The 19436-nt window shown below is 39.8% G+C and overlaps 1 protein-coding gene across 1 annotated transcript in view; it reads left to right on the top strand.

The window, feature by feature from the left end:
* SPDYA (speedy/RINGO cell cycle regulator family member A) overlaps positions 1-19436 on the top strand; it is a 504065-nt gene that overhangs the window by 472929 nt on the left and 11700 nt on the right. Inside the window, 1 exon segment of the mRNA XM_053712806.1 lies at positions 13833-14136. Within this exon segment, the coding sequence (XP_053568781.1) occupies positions 13833-14136 (304 nt within the window).

The following is a 19436-nucleotide window of genomic DNA, read 5'->3' as shown; positions in this document are numbered from 1 at the left end:
AAAGGATACTCATGGAGTAAGATCAGGATTCCTAGGATTTTGTCCTTTCTCCAAGGATTGGAGAAGGCGCTATCAGCTAGTTCCTTAAAAGGACAGATATCTGCTTTATCAATTCTACTGCACAAGCGTCTGGCAGATGTTCCAGACGTTCAGTCGTTCTGTCAGGCTTTAGTTAGAATCAAGCCTGTGTTTAAACCTGTTGCTCCGCCATGGAGTTTGAATTTAGTTCTTTAAGTTCTTCAAGGGGTTCCGTTTGAACCTATGCATTCCATAGATATTAAGCTTCTATCTTGGAAAGTTCGGTTTTTAGTTGCTATCTCTTCGGCTCGAAGAGTTTCTGAACTATCTGCATTGCAATGCGACTCGCCTTATCTTGTTTTCCATGCTGATAAGGTGGTTTTGCGTACGAAACCTGGGTTCCTTCCTAAGGTTGTTACTAATAGGTATATCAATCAGGAAATTGCTGTTCCTTCTCTGTGTCCTAATCCTTCCTCTAAGAAGGAGCGTCTGTTGCACAACTTGGACGTGGTTCGTGCTTTGAAGTTTTACTTACAAGCAACCAAAGATTTCCGTCAAACATCTTCTCTGTTTGTTGTCTATTCTGGAAAACGTAGAGGTCAAAAAGCTACGGCAACTCTCTTTCTTTTTGGCTGAAAAGCATCATCCGTTTTGCATACGAGACTGCTGGACAGCAGCCTCCTGAAAGGATTACAGCTCACTCTACTAGAGCTGTGGCTTCCACATGGGCTTTTAAAAATGATGCTTCTGTTGAACAGATTTGTAAGGCTGCGACTTGGTCTTCACTTCGTACCTTTTCCAAATTTTACAAATTTGATACTTTTGCTTCTTTGGAGGCTATTTTTGGGAGAAAAGTTCTTCAAGCAGTGGTGCTTCTGTCTTGTAACATCTGTCTTGTCCCTCCCATTCATCCGTGTCCTGTAACTTTGGTATTGTATCCCACAAGTAAAGGATGTATCCGTGGACTCGTCGTACCTTATAGAAGAAAAGTAAATTTATGCTTACCTGATAAATTGATTTCTTCTATGGTACAACAAGTCCACAGCCCGCCCTGTCATTTTAGATTATTTTTTTTTTATTTTAAACTTCAGTCACCTCTGCACCTTGTAGTTTCTCCTTTTTCTTCCTGTACCTTCGGTCAAATGACTGGGGGTGGAGCTAAAGGAGGAGCTATATAGACAGCTCTGCTGTGGTGCTCTTTGCCGCTTCCTGGTAGCAGGAGGATAATATCCCACAAGTAAAGGATGAATCCGTGGACTCGTCATACCATAGAAGAAATTAATTTATCAGGTAAGCATAAATTAACTTTCTCTTGCAAGGTGTATCCAGTCCACGGATTCATCCTTACTTGTGGGATATTCTCCTTCCTTGAACTGTATACACTGCAAGAGAAAGTAATTTATCAGGTAAGCATAAATTCTGTTTTTTGACTGCTGCTATGCGTCCATACCAGGAGAATGAATATTGTGACCATTTTTGAAGGTCATGGCGTATGTCTCTAAATAAGGGTATATAGTTATGTTTATATAATATTCCAATTTGATTTGAGAGATGGATTCCTAAATACTTTATTGTGTGTTTGGCCCACTTCATAGAGAAGTTGAGTTCTATAAGCTTCTGTGTTTGATGTGGCAATAAAATTGGGAGAACTTCACTTTTATCCACATTAATCTTGTACCCCGAGATAACAGAAAAATCCTCTAAGAGTTGGTATAGATTAGGAAGTGAGATAAGCGGTTTAGTGATGGTTAGTTATATGTCATCCCCAAATAGAGTAAATTTATATTCAGTGGAGCAAATTTTTAAGCATGATATGTCTGGGGAATCTCTTATTCGAGCAGCTAAGGGTTCAATGCATAAGGCAAATAAAAGGGGTGAGAGAGGGCACCCCTGTCTAGTCCCATTTAATATGGGGAATATCTTAGATTTATAGCCCGATGCCGTAGGATTGGAATAAATTTCTTCAATGGCTGTAATAAAAGGGCCTTCAAATCCCATATGTCGCAATACCGAAAACATGAATCCCCAATCAATCCTGCAAAACGCCTTCTCCCCATCCAAAGACAGGAGTAGAGAAGGCGTTTTGGTTTCACATAGATAGTAAATGGAGTCAACTATACGTCTAATATTGTCGCCCACAAAAGCCGGCAACGACAAATTTTGCGCTGGTTTGGTATCACATATACGGCGTAACATTGAAGTTACGCTCGTATATTTCTGCCTTCGGCCGTAGTTTTTTGGCCCATAGACAGGTATACCAAACCCGCACAGTTTGGTATCCAATATACAGCGTAAGGACTTACGTGGCGAAAATGGAGAAATCTTACTCCATTTTCACCTCGCCACAAATTGCAGGTGTAGTAAGCCTTACGCTGAGTATTGGAGCCCGTAACTCCCTAAACTAGCTGCAAAATAAAACCTAACACCTAACGCATGTGCAATGTCTATCTACCTGTAAACTGCAATCCCCCGCCGCAATCCCTAATAAAGTGTTTAACCCCTAAACCGCCGCTCCCAGGCCCCGTTGCCAGCTACATTATCTATATCACCCCCTAATGTGAGCCTTCTACACCGCCGCCACCTATATTAAATTATTAACCCCTAATCTAATCCCCCTATACCGCCGTCACCTATATTAAATTAATTAACCCCTAAAATACTAAAATATCCCTACTACTAAACCTAAGTCTAACCCTACAAATAGCCCTGAAAATGGCTTTTTGCTTGGCATTACCCCAAAGTAATCAGCTCTTTTACCAGCCCTTAAAAGGGCTTTTTGCGGGGCATTGTCACAAAGTAATCAGCTCTTTTGCCTGTAATGTAATCTAATCCCCCTACACCGCCGCCACCTATATTAAATATATTAACCCCTAATATAATAACCCTACACCGCCGCCACCTATAATAAATGTATTAACCCCTAATCTAATCCCACTACACCGCCTCCACCTATATTAACTATATTAACCCTAATTATATTAGGGTTAATATAGTTAATATAGTTATTATATCATATATATTCACTATATTAACCCTATATAACTCTAACACCACTAACTTAATTATTATTAAAATAAATCTAAATAATATTAATAATATTAACTAAATTATTCCTATTTAAATCTAAATACTTACCTATAAAATAAACCCTAAGATAGCTACAATATAATTAATAATTACATTGTAGCTATTTTAGGGTTTATATTTATTTTACAGGTAACTTGGTATTTATTTTAACTAGGTACAATAGCTATTAAATAGTTAATAACTATTTAATATCTACCTAGTTAAAATAATTACCAATTTACCTGTAAAATAAATCCTAACCTAAGTTACAAATACACCTACACTATCAATAAATTAAATAAACTACAAATATCTAAACTAAACTACAATTAAATACACTAAACTAAATTACAAAAAAAAACCAAAACACTAAATTACAAAAAATAAAAAAGATTACCAGAATTTTAAGCTAATTACACCTATTCTAAGCCCCCTAATAAAATAACAAAGCCCCCCAAAATAAAAAAAATTCCCTACCCTAATCTAATTTACAAAAGTAAACAGCTCTATTACCAGCCCTTAAAAGGCTATTGGCTATTCTAATCAGCCAAAAGAATTACAGTAGCTCTTATTCTATTGGCTATTCAAATCAGCCAATAGAATTAAAGTAGCTTGCATCCGATTGGCTGATTTGAATTTGAAGGCTCAAATCAGCCAATAGGAATTCAAGGGACGCAATCTTTAATCGCGTACCTTGAATTCCTATTCAGTGTACGGCGGCGATCGTATGAAGAGGGTCCTCCACGCTCCGGCTCCGGTCTTCAGTTCCAGCCGTCTTCAGTTCCAGCGTCGCCGATCTTCAGTTCCAGCATCACCGGTCTTCAGTTCCAGATGGACGGTCTTCAGCTCCGCGGTCATCGGTCTTCAACTCCTCCGCTCGCGCCGGCTGGATCCTGGAAGAAGAAGAGGTCGCTGCCTGGAAGAAGACTTCAACGCCGGTCTTCAGGACAGGTAAGGAGCACTTGGGGGTTAAACTTAGGTTTTTTTAAGGGGGGATTGGGTGGGTTAGAATAGGGGTATGTGGGTGGTGGGTTGTTGTGTTTTTTTTACAGGCAAAAGAGCTGATTACTTTGGGGAAATGCCCAACAAAAAGGCCCTTTTAAGGGCTGGTAATAGAGCTGTTTACTTTTGTAATTTAGATTAGGGTAGGGAATTTTTTTTATTTTGGGGGGCTTTGTTATTTTATTAGGGGGCTTAGAATAGGGGTAATTAGCTTAAAATTCTTGTAATCTTTTTTATTTTTTGTAATTTAGTGTGTTTTTTTTTGTAATTTAGTTTAGTTATTTAATTGTATTTTAGTTTAGATGTTTGTAGTTTATTTAATTTATTGGTAGTGTAGGTGTATTTGTAACTTAGGTTAGGATTTATTTTACAGGTAAATTGGTAATTATTTTAACTAGGTAGCTATTAAATAGTTATTAACTATTTAATAGCTATTGCACCTAGTTAAAATAAATACCAAGTTACCTGTAAAATAAATATAAACCCTAAAATAGCTACAATGTAATTATTAATTATATTGTAGCTATCTTAGGGTTTATTTTATAGGTAAGTATTTAGTTTTAAATAGGAATAATTTAGTTAATATTATTAATATTATTTAGATTTATTTTAATAATAATTAAGTTAGTGGTGTTAGAGTTAGATAGGGTTAATATAGTTAATATATATAATATAACTATATTAACTATATTAACCCTAATATAATTAGGGTTAATATAGTTAATATAGGTGGCGGCGGTATATTGGGATTAGATTAGGGGTTAATTAATTTAATATAGGTGGCGGCGGTGTAGGGGGATTAGATTAGGGGTTAATTAATTTAATATAGGTGGCGGCGGTGTAGGGGGATTAGATTAGGGGTTAATACATATGTATTATAGGTGGCGGCGGTGTAGGGGGATTTAGATTACAGGCAAAAGAGCTGATTACTTTGTGACAATGCCCCGCAAAAAGCCCTTTTAAGGGCTGGTAAAAGAGCTGATTACTTTGGGGCAAAGCCCCGCAAAAAGCCCTTTTAAGGGCTGGCAATAGAGCTGTTTACTTTGGGGCAATGCCACGCAAAAAGCCCTTTTCAGGGCTATTTGTAGGGTTAGACTTAGGTTTAGTGGTAGGGAAATTTTAGTATTTTAGGGGTTAATTAATTTAATATAGGTGGCGGCGGTATAGGGGGATTAGATTAGGGGTTAATAATTTTAATATAGGTGGCAGCGGTGTAAGGGGATTTAGATTAGGGGGTAATATAGTTTAAATAGGTGGCGGTGGTGTAGGGGGCTCACATTAGGGGGTAATATAGTTTAAATAGGTGGTGGTGGGGTAGGGGGCTCACATTAAGGGGTAATATAGTTTAAATATGTGGCGGCGGGGTAGGGGGCTCACATTAGGGGGTAAAACATTTAATATAACTAGCGGCGCGGTAGGGGGGTCAGATTAGGGGGTAATATAGATAATGTAGCTGGCGGCGGGGTCCGGGAGCGGCGGTTTAGGGGTTAATATATTTATTATTTAATAGTGAGAGGGGGGATTGCAGATAGAGGGGTATACGTGTCGGGCTATGTTTAGGAGGCGTGTTAGACAGTAACGGGTGATTTAATAACCTAGTCAAGTTTTTTAGGCGGCGGCAGTTTCTAAAGTGCCGTAAGTCACTGGCGACTCCAGAAATTTGTACTTACGCAGATTTCTGGACATCACTGGTTTGTCAGACTTACGGCACTTTAGTATCTGACGGCGCCATATATGGGATAGCTCGAGTTGCGAGCTGAAACTACGGGCCGCACAGGTTTCTACGTTTGCGCCGAAACCTGCGCCGTATATCGGATCGAGGCCCTGGTCTGAATGAACCAAAGTAGGCAAGATCAGCTTAAGTCGGTTAGCAAGGATTTTAGTAAAGATTTTGAGATCTTGATTGATAAGGGAAATGGGGCGATAGTTTGAGCATAATTTAGGATCTCTACCAGGTTTGGGTATAACCACAATCTTAGCTTCTAGTAATTCTGAGGGGATAGTTTGGCCTTCCAGCAAATGGTTACAGAAATTTGTGAGGTGGGGGATTAGTATTGCTTTAAATCATTTATAATATTCCCCAGGGAACCCGTCTGGGCACGGGGCTTTGCCTTTTTTAAGGTCTTTAATTGCCAGAGACACCTCCATGTGTGTGATCTGTGCATTTAATGAGTCCTTATCTTTCTCTAAAAGTTTATTTAAGTTAGCCTCTTTAATAAACTCTGAGGAGGAGAAGTCTATATGAGGGGACTGTATAACCCTTTTACCGTCATATAAGCTTCCATAGAAGTCCGTTAAGGTATCCACAATCTCCTGAGGATGAGAGACCGGGACTCCCCTCTTGTTTATAATAATTGGGATTGCAGATGCCTTACATCTGTCCCGTATCTTGTGGGCCAAAAATTTGTCAGGTTTATTAGCAAATATGTTGTATTGCGTCTTTAATCTCAAGAGTGCTTTAGTCGCCATAGAGTTTAGAATATTATTTAGAGTATCCCTTTTTTTGTTCAGGTCTCTCAAAATGTTTTGACTTTGGGTGCGTTTGTGTTGGGTTTCTAAAAGTTTGATTTCATTTTGAAGTTGTGTTATCATGGTTTTGTTGTGTAGATGTATGTGAGATTTAGTTTGTATCAGCAAACCTCTCATGACTGCTTTATGTGCTGCCCAAGTATTCAGGGGATTAGAGGTGGAATAGGAATTAATATTCCAGAATTCCGCTAATGAGGCATTGGTTTTATCTAAAATGATTTTATCTCGTAACAGACTGGAATCAAATGTCCAAGTTCTAGCTCTCCTAAAGTCCTGAATGCCATCTAACAGTAGCGATATTGGGGAGTGGTCAGACCAGGTGCATGAGTGTATTTCAGAGGATAGTACAAGTGGGAACATAATTTGGCTAGTTAGAATATAGTCTATTCTCGTGTAAGACTGGTGTGCCGCTGAATAAAAGGTAGTATCATTAGTGTCGCCATATAAATGTTTCCAGGTATCAATTAAAGTATGTGGGCTCAACATTTCTCGAATAGCTTTAACTGTTTTATTATGTCGAAGTTGTTTGCTAGTTATCTTAGTTTTTGCATTGTGTGCAATAGGGACCATATTGATATTGAAATCCCCCGCAAGGATTACCCTATATTGGGACCAGTTTGTTAATAAATGTGCAATATTTTAAAAAAATATCTGCTGTTTATCGTTAGGGGCATATATATTACAAAAGATAATATCCGAGCCATCAAGTTGTCCCTTCACAATTAGATATCTGCCCTCTGGGTCTAAGACAGTGGATATAAAATTTAAAGAGTGAATAAGTATAGAGAATCCTCTTTTTTTACCCCCATAGTAGCATGATAGTGTTTAGAGAATGCCTTAGACCAATATCTAGGGATATTTGTGTTTGTAAAGTGAGTCTCTTGCAAAAAAAGAACATTAGCCTGGAGGTTATTGTAATAATTCATAGCTACTCTGCGTTTAACATTAGAGTTTAATCCTCTCACATTGTGAGAGATCAAACTAATTTTAGGCATTAGGGTTGTGAGTTATTGGCATCATCATAACTTCAGCATAGAACCATCTTTCCCATCTCGTATCACAGAAAAGCACAATTTCATAACTTTGCTTCCACCCCATCCACATATAGCAGAATGATTTACATGACTCTAAGGTAACATTAAAAAAAAAGAAGAAAGAAAATAAAATAAAAAAAATAAACTAATAATGAAGAGCGCATAGTTTATATGGTTGAATGTAATCTCCCTTCGATCGAAGGTGAGTGTGTTTCATATAAAACAATAATAACATTTAGGGGGAGATAACTGTATTAGCTAACAAAAATTCAAACAGTGAATCATATATTAGATTGAAATCAGTGAACCAATGTATAACAACCATAATGAAACATTATATACGTCACCAATCAGCTGGTGACTAAGCTTTGGAGAGCAATAGAAGTCTCTGGAGTCTTATCCATGAATAAGCCAGGATCCTCTTCTTTTTTTCCCCTTTCTTTGTTCTTACTGTAGTTATGGTGTTGTAGGTAATCAAGTCTTTTGCTTTTTCTTATTGATTGTTTGCCATTTTGATTGTTTGTTTTCCCTCTGGGGTAGTTGAAGATTCTTGTCTTGTGGTGGTGATGTGTTTGTAAGCGTTGTTGGCGGGTCCAGACCTAAAACTTTGCAGGCATTAGGGATCTCTTCCACTTCTTTGACAGATATCACCTTCCCATCTTTAATAATGTGAAGTGCAAAGGGGAATCCCCAGCAATATTGGATTTGATGTTTTCTTAGCATCGTTGTCAGGGGTCTCAGAAGTTGTCTTTTTTGAAGGGTTCTCCCACTTAAGTCCTGATAAAACTGGACAACCATCCCCTGAAATTTAAAGGTTGGATTTTGGCGTGATGCTGCTTATATCTTCTCCTTTTCTTGGAACACCAGAAGTTTTACGATAACATCCCTTGGTGGGGCCTCTCTTCTTAGTCTAGCTCTGAGCGCCCTATGTGCCCTTTCAATAGTATAAGTGGCTTCATCTTTGTCACCTGTTATTGCTTTAAAGAGCTGCTGCAGGTAGATTAGTAAGTCCTTATTGAGAACTGTCTCTGGAATGCCTTTCAGTCTAAGGTTATTGCGTCTACATCTATTCTCGAGGTCATCCATTTTGTCTTGTAGCTCAGAGATAGTTTGTTGCTAGGAATTGATAACCTCAGAAATTGAGGCCATATCTTCTGAGACTGCTTCTTTATGTTCTTCTAAGATTTCAATTCTGCCCCCTAGCTCTGCAATATCAGACTTTATGTCCGTCAGACTATTTGTCACCGTCGTATGCATAGAGTCAATTTTGAAGAAATATCTTGTTTTGAAACTAACAGACGTAGGTCTGCTCTTGTGACTGGGGTTTGGTCCACTTCAGTTTTGCTGAGCTCCATGTCTTGTTCAATTTCAACCTCCTCCTCTGCACTATGCTCTGTGTTAGTTTTGTTGGTCTTAGGCGGTCTAAAATAGGTATTTATAGTCTGGGATTTAGTGGGTTTGTCAGATTTAGGTAGAAGTCATTTTAGTGTTCTCTTTTAGAGAACTCTTTTATTTTTTATTTGCCTTTTATTGTTTAGTGAAGAGCTGCTCTCCAGTCACAGTCTAGTTGCCCACAGAGGACTTGATTAGGCACTACTCTACCTAAATTAATACCAGGTTGAGGATTATCAAATTATGATAGATGCTGCTGCCCCTTGAAAATTATGTAATATCTCCTAGTGATCTTTGTTCTTTTAGAGAATGGCAGCTGAATCTGAAACCCTCTGAAAAAAAAAAATTGCACCACCACGTGTGTTCAGTAGCTTATATACTCATTTATTGCAGGAGGGATCCACAATCTATCTTGCAGGATGTTTAAGGAACCTGCTCATACTTATTCAATCACCGGACTTGCTGACACTTAAATCTCGCTCTGGGGCCGTTTTCTAACTCCACGTGTGTGTAAGGGACCCTACACTGTAACTGCTCTCAGCCGCCATCTTAACCCTGTATGTGTGTCAGGATCAGTGCAGAGCAAGCCGTGATTGTGAGTTCACTCACCACTGTATATCTGGACTGCTCCACTTACCGCAGCTCTTGATGAGTTAGCAAACCGGAACCGAACGGCTTTCTTATCACGCCGTATCTGTGTAATAGGGTTGAACGGCTCCTAGTTGTCACATGCTGAAAGGGCTCCCAACGATTGTAGCCGATTTTGCTTTACCGTGATGACATATACCCACTGAATCACACAGGGACCAGGGCTAGTATCTTTTTTACATTTTTTAGTGGTTGTTAGGTTCCTATTTAGACTTCTGATCACTACTTTAACTCGATTTCTCCCGCAGCTCAGAGATCAAGCAGCCATCTCTGAGCTTAGTCAGGCACCGCCCCCTAAATTCTGTACTTTTTAAAAGGCATGTAACAAATAAAAATATTGGCTGCAAAACAGATTTGTTTAATAAATTGGCTACAATAAAAAATATATGTATAGTATATGCTTTCTTTCTTGTCAAACCTGTGTATTGTAAAGAAAATATACACTGTTTCTTTTGGATTGCACAGAAAAATGCGGTATATTATCAAAATAGAGTTCAGCAAAACAATCATGGAGGTGGCACTCAGAATAAAAGCATAATCCTTTATTGAAGAGCAACATTTCGGGGGCTCCTGCCCCTTTCTCAAGCTAACAAAAAGTGGTCACAACTTACCTTATATAGCATACAATAAAACGGAAATCACCTGTTAAATGGGAGGGGTTATAACACATACCTTAGCAGCAGGTTCTTTAACCAATCAAATCATCACATAGTTAACCCTCACCTAACAGGAGCATATTGGGGAACCTATTTAAAGTAAAACAGCAGACAGCTCAATTAAAGAGACAAATTTAAAAAAGTCAGGCTCAAATTGTACATATCTAAAGCTACACAAAATTCATATAAGTAAGTGCACACTTATAACTGAAGAGCTTTATCTCAGATAGACGGAAGCAAGTTAAAAATCTCTATTTAGGCCCTTTGGGTACATGGTGTTAATTTGCCAGATCCATTTAGCTTCTTTTTGGAGCAAATATTTAATCTGGTCACCACCCCTATGCTTTTTTGTTGACATGATCTATAACCATAAATCTAAGCTGACTCACCTGATGCTCAATCTCACGAAAATGGGCATGCACAGGTAAGTGAGCTGTAGCTTTGTTCCTTATGGTGGATTTGCGTTGACAAATCCGATCTCTAATCTTTTGGGTGGTCTCGCCCACATAGAGTAGCCCATTTGGGCATTTGAGGGCATACACCACATGGGTTGAATTGCATGTGCTAAATGTTTTGCCTGTATAGGAATGAGAAATACTGCCCCCTTTAATGACACTATTGCATTGTGCACATCCCAGACAGGGAAACGTGCCATGTCTGAGTTTGCAAAAGAAGGGTGCACTATTGGCATGAACCAGCCTCCTGCCTATAGTATTTCTCCTATGGTAAGAGGCCCTATACAGGCAAAATATTTAGTATACCTAGATATTACACATGCAATTCAACCCATGTGGTGTATGCCCGCAAATGCCCATATGGGCTACTCTTCCCAAAAAATTAGAGATCGTATTTGTCAACACAAATCCACCATTTTAGTGCCTAATAAAATCAGCAACTTTTTGAGATAGACCAAGTACACAATATGTAACCGAAGATTAATGGGACTCATTTCACAGGTCTAGTTTATTTTAAGGAACTATTGCAAATGAACGTAGTGCTTCTAATTAGCCCGTAATTATTACATTTTGTATTAGAATCAGTAATTTTCACATGTTATATCTCTATGAAACTACACTTTATAAAAGTCCTACCCCTCAGAGGATAACAAGTGGTATAGTCGTGACTTTTCATCTGCTGATTGGATACATGTAATTTGATTGACGGACAATTGAGCAATTCAATATTTCATTTTTGCTTAGCAACAGTCCGCTCATGTATCGGCAAATAGCATATTAGGGGATATATTGATGACAAATTTCCCAGTTTTTATTGGATTATACGCAAACGATAACAATAGGATTCTGGTAGTTGTAGTGAAATAAATGCTCTGTATATCGACTATTAGGTTACATAGACTACAAATTCCATAATGCCATGCAGCTAAGATTGGGGCTTGGTGTGGCGGTGATATGAGCGTGATGTCATGTGACCCGGAAATCGATTCTCAACTTCACTGCATTGATGCAGCATCGTTCAAGGCCGCATCGTGATGCATCGGGGTTACGATTATTTTCAACACCCCTATTTAGTATTCCTTTAAACTTCCTGACATTCAGAGTTTTGTTGAATCTTAAGTCAGGATTAGCTCCAGGGATTAAACCAATTCTCCTCATTGGTACCTAATTTTGATTTTAAGAGGTTTGCAGAGCTCTCCTCATGAACCTATGCTTAGTCAGATTCAACTTCAGTCTTAGGTGCCGATTTATCAATGTCTGGCAGACATGATATGCTGTATCCGCCAGACATCCCTGAACTGATTGTGCAATGCCGCCCCCTGCAGATTTGCAGACAATCGGCCGCTAGCAGCGGGTGTCAATCAACCCAATCGTATGTGATCCGGCGGATTGATGTCCGCTGTCTCAGAGGCAGCGAACTAGTTAAGGAGCAGCGGTCTTAAGACTGCTGCTTCTTAACTCCTGTTTCTGGTGAGCCTGAAGGCTCGCACGGAGAAAGGGGCATCAAGGGCCAATATCTATTATCAGAAGAGTCCGGAATTGCCTGTTTTTTTCTTACTAGCCTTCTTATCTGTTTTTTCTCCATGATAAGGTGGTTTTACAAATAAAATTTGTCTTTTGCAAAGGAAATCTATTCTGATATTGGCATTTTGAAATTGTTTGTTCCTTCCTTTTGTCATAATCCTCATATTTCAAAAGTAAAGCGTCTACTTAATTTTTAAGTAATGGCAGCTTTAACATTATTTTCAAGCTGCTGAGGATTTTAAACAATTCTTTAATTATTTTATTTTTTTCTTGAGTCATCACAAAGACCAGAAAGCTTTAGCAGTTTCTCTAGCTTCTCTGTTTCTCATTTTTTCCTTGGAGGCAGGAAAGACTTATCCAAATGCTTTACAGTCCATTCAAACAGATATTTTACCACTTCCTGGAGTTCTAAATTTGGGGCTTCTGTTGAACAAATTTGCAACGCAGCAACATGGTCATCCATACATTCCTTTTCTACTTTCTACCACTATGAAGTTTTTGCTTATTTTGAGGTGACCTTTGATAGGAAAGCCCTCCAGACAGCAGTGTCTGAAAATTAGGTGCCTGCCCATTTCAATAACTTTTTATCCGACCCAACAATTACTTGTGGACTCCACAGCTTGGGTATTAGTTCCTAGGAGTAATGGATCTTGGACTATCACCATCTTATGAAAGAAAACAAAATGTATGCTTACCTGATTAATTCATGGTGGTAAGATTCCACAAGCCCTGCACGTTTTTATTAATTACGTTTTTTTTTTCTGGCAGCAGTTTTAGTTTGTACCTCTTTGTTTCTACTTTGTCCTATCCTAGCTTTTTTATATTCCTTGCTTGAATATATGTCAGACTGGCATACCAAAGAGCTGGGAGGGATGAAGTGCTCTTGGAAGCTTTGGGAATATTTGCCTCCTTCTAGTGGCCAGGAGTTAAATCCCAGGAGTAATGGATTGTGGAATCTCACCACCATAAAATAAATGAATTTATCAGGTTAGCATACATTTTGTTTTTTTTTCTATTTAGTGATATTTAAAGGGCTATTAAACAGAAATATATTGTGAAAAATTAACAAACGCATTTATCTTTCATGAAAAAATTGTTGAGTTAAAGCTGTTTAAATAGATAATCAAAATATTGGGTTTGTCATTACTGATGGCGCATAACTGATGCTTAGCATATGAAAAAAAAAACTTAACATGCAGAAAAAGGGAAAAGGTTTTATGAAATATAAAAACACTGTTTTAAAAAAAATCATACATTTTAAAGTACCCTATTTCAGATGAAACAAAATAGTGGAGTTTGGTATGCTTCTATTTACAATTCACTACATTTACCCAGTAACATATATATTACATAGGTAATATTCACAGGGGCCACAGTGGTTACATTTTATATTACCATTATGGTACTTAGCAATTATATAGAGTAAGTTTAAAAAAACTCTCTCCTCTCTCTCTATATATAGTCATTTGTTACTGAAAAAAGTTTCAAGGTTGTACTGTTTTCTTTAGGTAATGGCAATTGCACCAGCTCATTATATCTGGCAGAGAGAGAGATCAGTACATCATAGTGGTGCAGTTAGAAATTACATCAAGGAAGATTCTAATCTGCCCCGTGGCCCATCTGCTACACCACTTGATTGCGTTCTTTGTGGTAAGAAAGGAAGATTTATAGAGCTAGGCTTATCCAGCTCATCATCCTCATCTTCCAGCAATACACTGCGGATGAAAGAACAGATAGTGCCTCAAAGATCTCCATTTTCACCTGAAGATAAAATGATAATTGATCATCCACAGTCTTGTTCCTATTTCCAAGGTATGTCTGTTTCTAAACATATTTGTTTTTGTGCAGTGTATGAAGGCAACTTTGCCACAGAGACTTTTTTCCTCACTTATCTCCAAATACTCACCAAACTGCCCTACTCAATCAACCTCTGACCTAGGTTTCTCCACTCCTACTGTTTCTACTCCCTTTTCTCTCCTCCAAGACTTTTCACATGCTGCTCCTGTCCTCTGGAACTCTCTAACCCCTCCATCAAACTCCAACCTTGTATAGTATTAGGTGCTATATGAAAATCCACCTATTAAGAGAGGATTTCCATCCCTTTTTTTATTCTAACTAAAATAAACCTTGCACTGCCTTGACTTGCTGCTGCAACTACAGTCCATGTGACAAGCTACTCCAAACCTTATATCTCTGCAGCCTTAACCTATAGACTGTAAGCTCTTTGGAGCAGGGCCCTCGTCCTCCTGTACTAGTTTTGTTTAGTATGTTATTTATTTATAACTTACCATAAATCTTTGTCATTGTATACTACTAACTTTGTACCCAGCACTATGGAATTTTGCAGCGCAGTGAAGAATTATTACTGTCTAGGGAGCAGGGCCCTTTAATTCTTTGTTAAAGGGATATGAAAAAAATATTTCTCCAACATAGGTGTGTCCGGTCCACGGCGTCATCCTTACTTGTGGGATATTCTCTTCCCCAACAGGAAATGGCAAAGAGCCCAGCAAAGCTGGTCACATGATCCCTCCTAGGCTCCGCCTTCCCCAGTCATTCTCTTTGCCGTTGTACAGGCAACATCTCCACGGAGATGGCTTAGAGTTTTTTGGTGTTTAACTGTAGTTTTTTATTATTCAATCAAGAGTTTGTTATTTTAAAATAGTGCTGGTATGTACTATTTACTCTGAAACAGAAAAGAGATGAAGATTTCTGTTTGTAAGAGGAAAATGATTTTAGCAACCGTTACTAAAATCGATGGCTGTTTCCACACAGGACTGTTGAGAGGAATTAACTTCAGTTGGGGGAAACAGTGAGCAGACTTTTGCTGCTTGAGGTATGACACATTTCTAACAAGACGATGTAATGCTGGAAGCTGTCATTTTCCCTATGGGATCCGGTAAGCCATTTTTATTACATAAAGAAAAAAAAGGGCTTCACAAGGGCTTTTAAGACTGTAGACATTTTCTGGGCTAAAACTATTTATATATAAGCATATTTTATACTTCATAGCCTTGAGGAATTATTTTAATCTTGGGAATTATGTAAAATAACCGGCAGGCACTGTATTGGACACCTTATTCTCTAGGGGCTTTCCCTAATCATAGGCAGAGTCTCATTTTCGCGCCTCTATTGCGCACTTGTTTTTGGGAAGCATGACATGCAGATGCATGTGTGAGGAGCTCTGATACATAGAAAAGACTTTCTGAAGGCGTCATTTGGTATCGTATTCCCCTTTGGGCTTGGTTGGGTCTCAGCAAAGCAGATACCAGGGACTGTAAAGGGGTTAAATATAAAAACGGCTCTGGTTCCGTTATTTTAAGGGTTAAAGCTTCCAAATTTGGTGTGCAATTTTTTTAAGGCTTTAAGACACTGTGGTGAAATTTTGGGGAATTTTGAACAATTCCTTCATACTTTTTCACATTTGCAGTAATAAAGTGTGTTCAGTTTAAAATTTAAAGTGACAGTAACGGTTTTATTTTAAAACGTTTTTTGTACTTTGTTATCAAGTTTATGCCTGTTTAACATGTCTGAACTACCAGATAGACTGTGTTCTGTATGTGGGGAAGCCAAGGTTCCTTCTCATTTAAATAGATGTGATTTATGTGACACAAAATTTAGAGAAAATGATGCCCAAGATGATTCCTCAAGTGAGGGGAGTAAGCATGGTACTGCATCATCCCCTCCTTCGTCTACACCAGTCTTGCCCACACAGGAGGCCCCTAGTACATCTAGTGCGCCAATACTCCTTACTATGCAACAATTAACGGCTGTAATGGATAATTCTATCAAAAACATTTTAGCCAAAATGCCCACTTATCAGCGAAAGCGCGACTGCTCTGTTTTAGAAAATACTGAAGAGCATGAGGACGCTGATGATATTGGTTCTGAAGTGCCCCTACACCAGTATGAGGGGGCCAGGGAGGTTTTGTCTGAGGGAGAAATTTCAGATTCAGGGAAAATTTCTCAACAAGCTGAACCTGATGTGATTACATTTAAATTTAAATTGGAACATCTCCGCGCTCTGCTTAAGGAGGTGTTATCTACTCTGGATGATTGTGAGAATTTGGTCATTCCAGAGAAATTATGTAAAATGGACAAGTTCCTAGAGGTCCCGGGGCCCCCCGAAGCTTTTCCTATACCCAAGCGGGTGGCGGACATTGTAAATAAAGAATGGGAAAGGCCCGGTATACCTTTCGTCCCTCCCCCCATATTTAAGAAATTGTTTCCTATGGTCGACCCCAGAAAGGACTTATGGCAGACAGTCCCCAAGGTCGAGGGGGCGGTTTCTACTCTAAACAAACGCACCACTATACCCATAGAAGATAGTTGTGCTTTCAAAGATCCTATGGATAAAAAATTAGAGGGTTTGCTTAAAAAGATGTTTGTTCAGCAAGGTTACCTTCTACAACCAATTTCATGCATTGTTCCTGTCACTACAGCAGCGTGTTTCTGGTTCGATGAACTAGAAAAGGCGCTCAATAAAGATTCTTCTTATGAGGAGATTATGGACAGAATTCATGCTCTCAAATTGGCTAATTCCTTCACCCTAGACGCCACTTTGCAATTGGCTAGGTTAGCGGCGAAAAATTCTGGTTTTGCTATTGTGGCGCGCAGAGCGCTTTGGCTAAAATCTTGGTCAGCGGATGCGTCTTCCAAGAACAAATTGCTTAACATTCCTTTCAAGGGGAAAACGCTGTTTGGCCCTGACTTGAAAGAGATTATTTCCGATATCACTGGGGGCAAGGGCCACGCCCTTCCTCAGGATAGGTCTTTCAAGGCCAAAAATAAACCTAATTTTCGTCCCTTTCGCAGAAACGGACCAGCCCCAAGTGCTACGTCCTCTAAGCAAGAGGGTAATACTTCTCAAGCCAAGCCAGCCTGGAGGCCAATGCAAGGCTGGAACAAAGGTAAGCAGGCCAAGAAACCTGCCACTGCTACCAAGACAGCATGAGATGTTGGCCCCCGATCCGGGACCGGATCTGGTGGGGGGCAGACTCTCTCTCTTCGCTCAGGCTTGGGCAAGAGATGTTCTGGATCCTTGGGCGCTAGAAATAGTCTCCCAAGGTTATCTTCTGGAATTCAAGGGGCTTCCCCCAAGGGGGAGGTTCCACAGGTCTCAATTGTCTTCAGACCACATAAAAAGACAGGCATTCTTACATTGTGTAGAAGACCTGTTAAAAATGGGAGTGATTCATCCTGTTCCATTAGGAGAACTAGGGATGGGGTTCTACTCCAATCTGTTCATAGTTCCCAAAAAAGAGGGAACATTCAGACCAATCTTAGATCTCAAGATCCTAAACAAGTTTCTCAAGGTTCCATCGTTCAAAATGGAAACCATTCGAACAATTCTTCCTTCCATCCAGGAAGGCCAATTCATGACCACGGTGGATTTAAAGGATGCGTATCTACATATTCCTATCCACAAGGAACATCATCGGTTCCTAAGGTTCGCATTTCTGGACAAGCATTACCAGTTTGTGGCACTCCCGTTCGGATTAGCCACTGCTCCAAGAATTTTCACAAAGGTACTAGGGTCCCTTCTAGCGGTGCTAAGACCAAGGGGCATTGCAGTAGTACCTTACTTGGACGACATTCTGATTCAAGCGTCGTCCCTTCCACAAGCAAAGGCTCACACGGACATTGTCCTGGCCTTTCTCAGATCTCACGGGTGGAAAGTGAACGTAGAAAAAAGTTCCCTATCTCCGTCAACAAGGGTTCCCTTCTTGGGAACAATAATAGACTCCTTAGAAATGAGGATTTTTCTGACAGAGGCCAGAAAATCAAAACTTCTAAACTCTTGTCAAATACTTCATTCTGTTCCTCTTCCTTCCATAGCGCAGTGCATGGAAGTAATAGGTTTGATGGTAGCGGCAATGGACATAGTTCCTTTTGCGCGAATTCATCTAAGACCATTACAACTGTGCATGCTCAGTCAGTGGAATGGGGACTATACAGACTTGTCTCCGACGATACAAGTAGATCAGAGGACCAGAGATTCACTCAGTTGGTGGCTGTCCCTGGACAACCTGTCACAGGGGATGAGCTTCTGCAGACCAGAGTGGGTCATTGTCACGACCGACGCCAGTCTGGTGGGCTGGGGCGCGGTCTGGGGACCCCTGAAAGCGCAGGGTCTTTGGTCTCGGGAAGAATCTATTCTCCCGATAAATATTCTGGAACTGAGAGCGATACTCAATGCTCTCAAGGCTTGGCCTCAGCTAGCAAAGACCAAGTTCATACGGTTTCAATCAGACAACATGACGACTGTTGCGTACATCAACCATCAGGGGGGAACAAGGAGTTCCCTGGCGATGGAAGAAGTGACCAAAATCATTCAATGGGCGGAGACTCACTCCTGCCACTTGTCTGCAATCCACATTCCAGGAGTGGAAAACTGGGAAGCGGATTTTCTGAGTCGTCAGACATTTCATCCGGGGGAGTGGGAACTCCATCCGGAAATCTTTGCCCAAATCACTCAATTGTGGGGCATTCCAGACATGGATCTGATGGCCTCTCGTCAGAACTTCAAGGTTCCTTGCTACGGGTCCAGATCCAGGGATCCCAAGGCGACTCTAGTAGATGCACTAGTAGCACCTTGGACCTTCAAACTAGCTTATGTATTCCCGCCGTTTCCTCTCATCCCCAGGCTGGTAGCCAGGATCAATCAGGAGAGGGCATCGGTGATCTTGATAGCTCCTGCGTGGCCACGCAGGACTTGGTATGCAGACCTGGTGAATATGTCATCGGCTCCACCATGGAAGCTACCTTTGAGACGAGACCTTCTTGTTCAAGGTCCGTTCGAACATCCGAATCTGGTCTCACTCCAACTGACTGCTTGGAGATTGAACGCTTGATCTTATCAAAGCGAGGGTTCTCAGATTCTGTCATTGATACTCTTGTTCAGGCCAGAAAGCCTGTAACTAGAAAAATCTACCACAAAATATGGAAAAAATATATCTGTTGGTGTGAATCTAAAGGATTTCCTTGGGATAAGATAAAAATTCCTAAGATTCTATCCTTTCTTCAAGAAGGTTTGGAGAAAGGATTATCTGCAAGTTCTTTGAAAGGACAGATTTCTGCCTTGTCTGTGTTACTTCACAAAAAGCTGGCAGCTG

Source organism: Bombina bombina, chromosome 4 (assembly GCF_027579735.1).
Source record: "Bombina bombina isolate aBomBom1 chromosome 4, aBomBom1.pri, whole genome shotgun sequence".
In the NCBI taxonomy this organism is placed as follows: domain Eukaryota; kingdom Metazoa; phylum Chordata; class Amphibia; order Anura; family Bombinatoridae; genus Bombina; species Bombina bombina.
The sequence above is the reverse complement of the archived record's forward strand: the minus strand, read 5'-3'. Positions and strand labels throughout refer to the sequence as shown.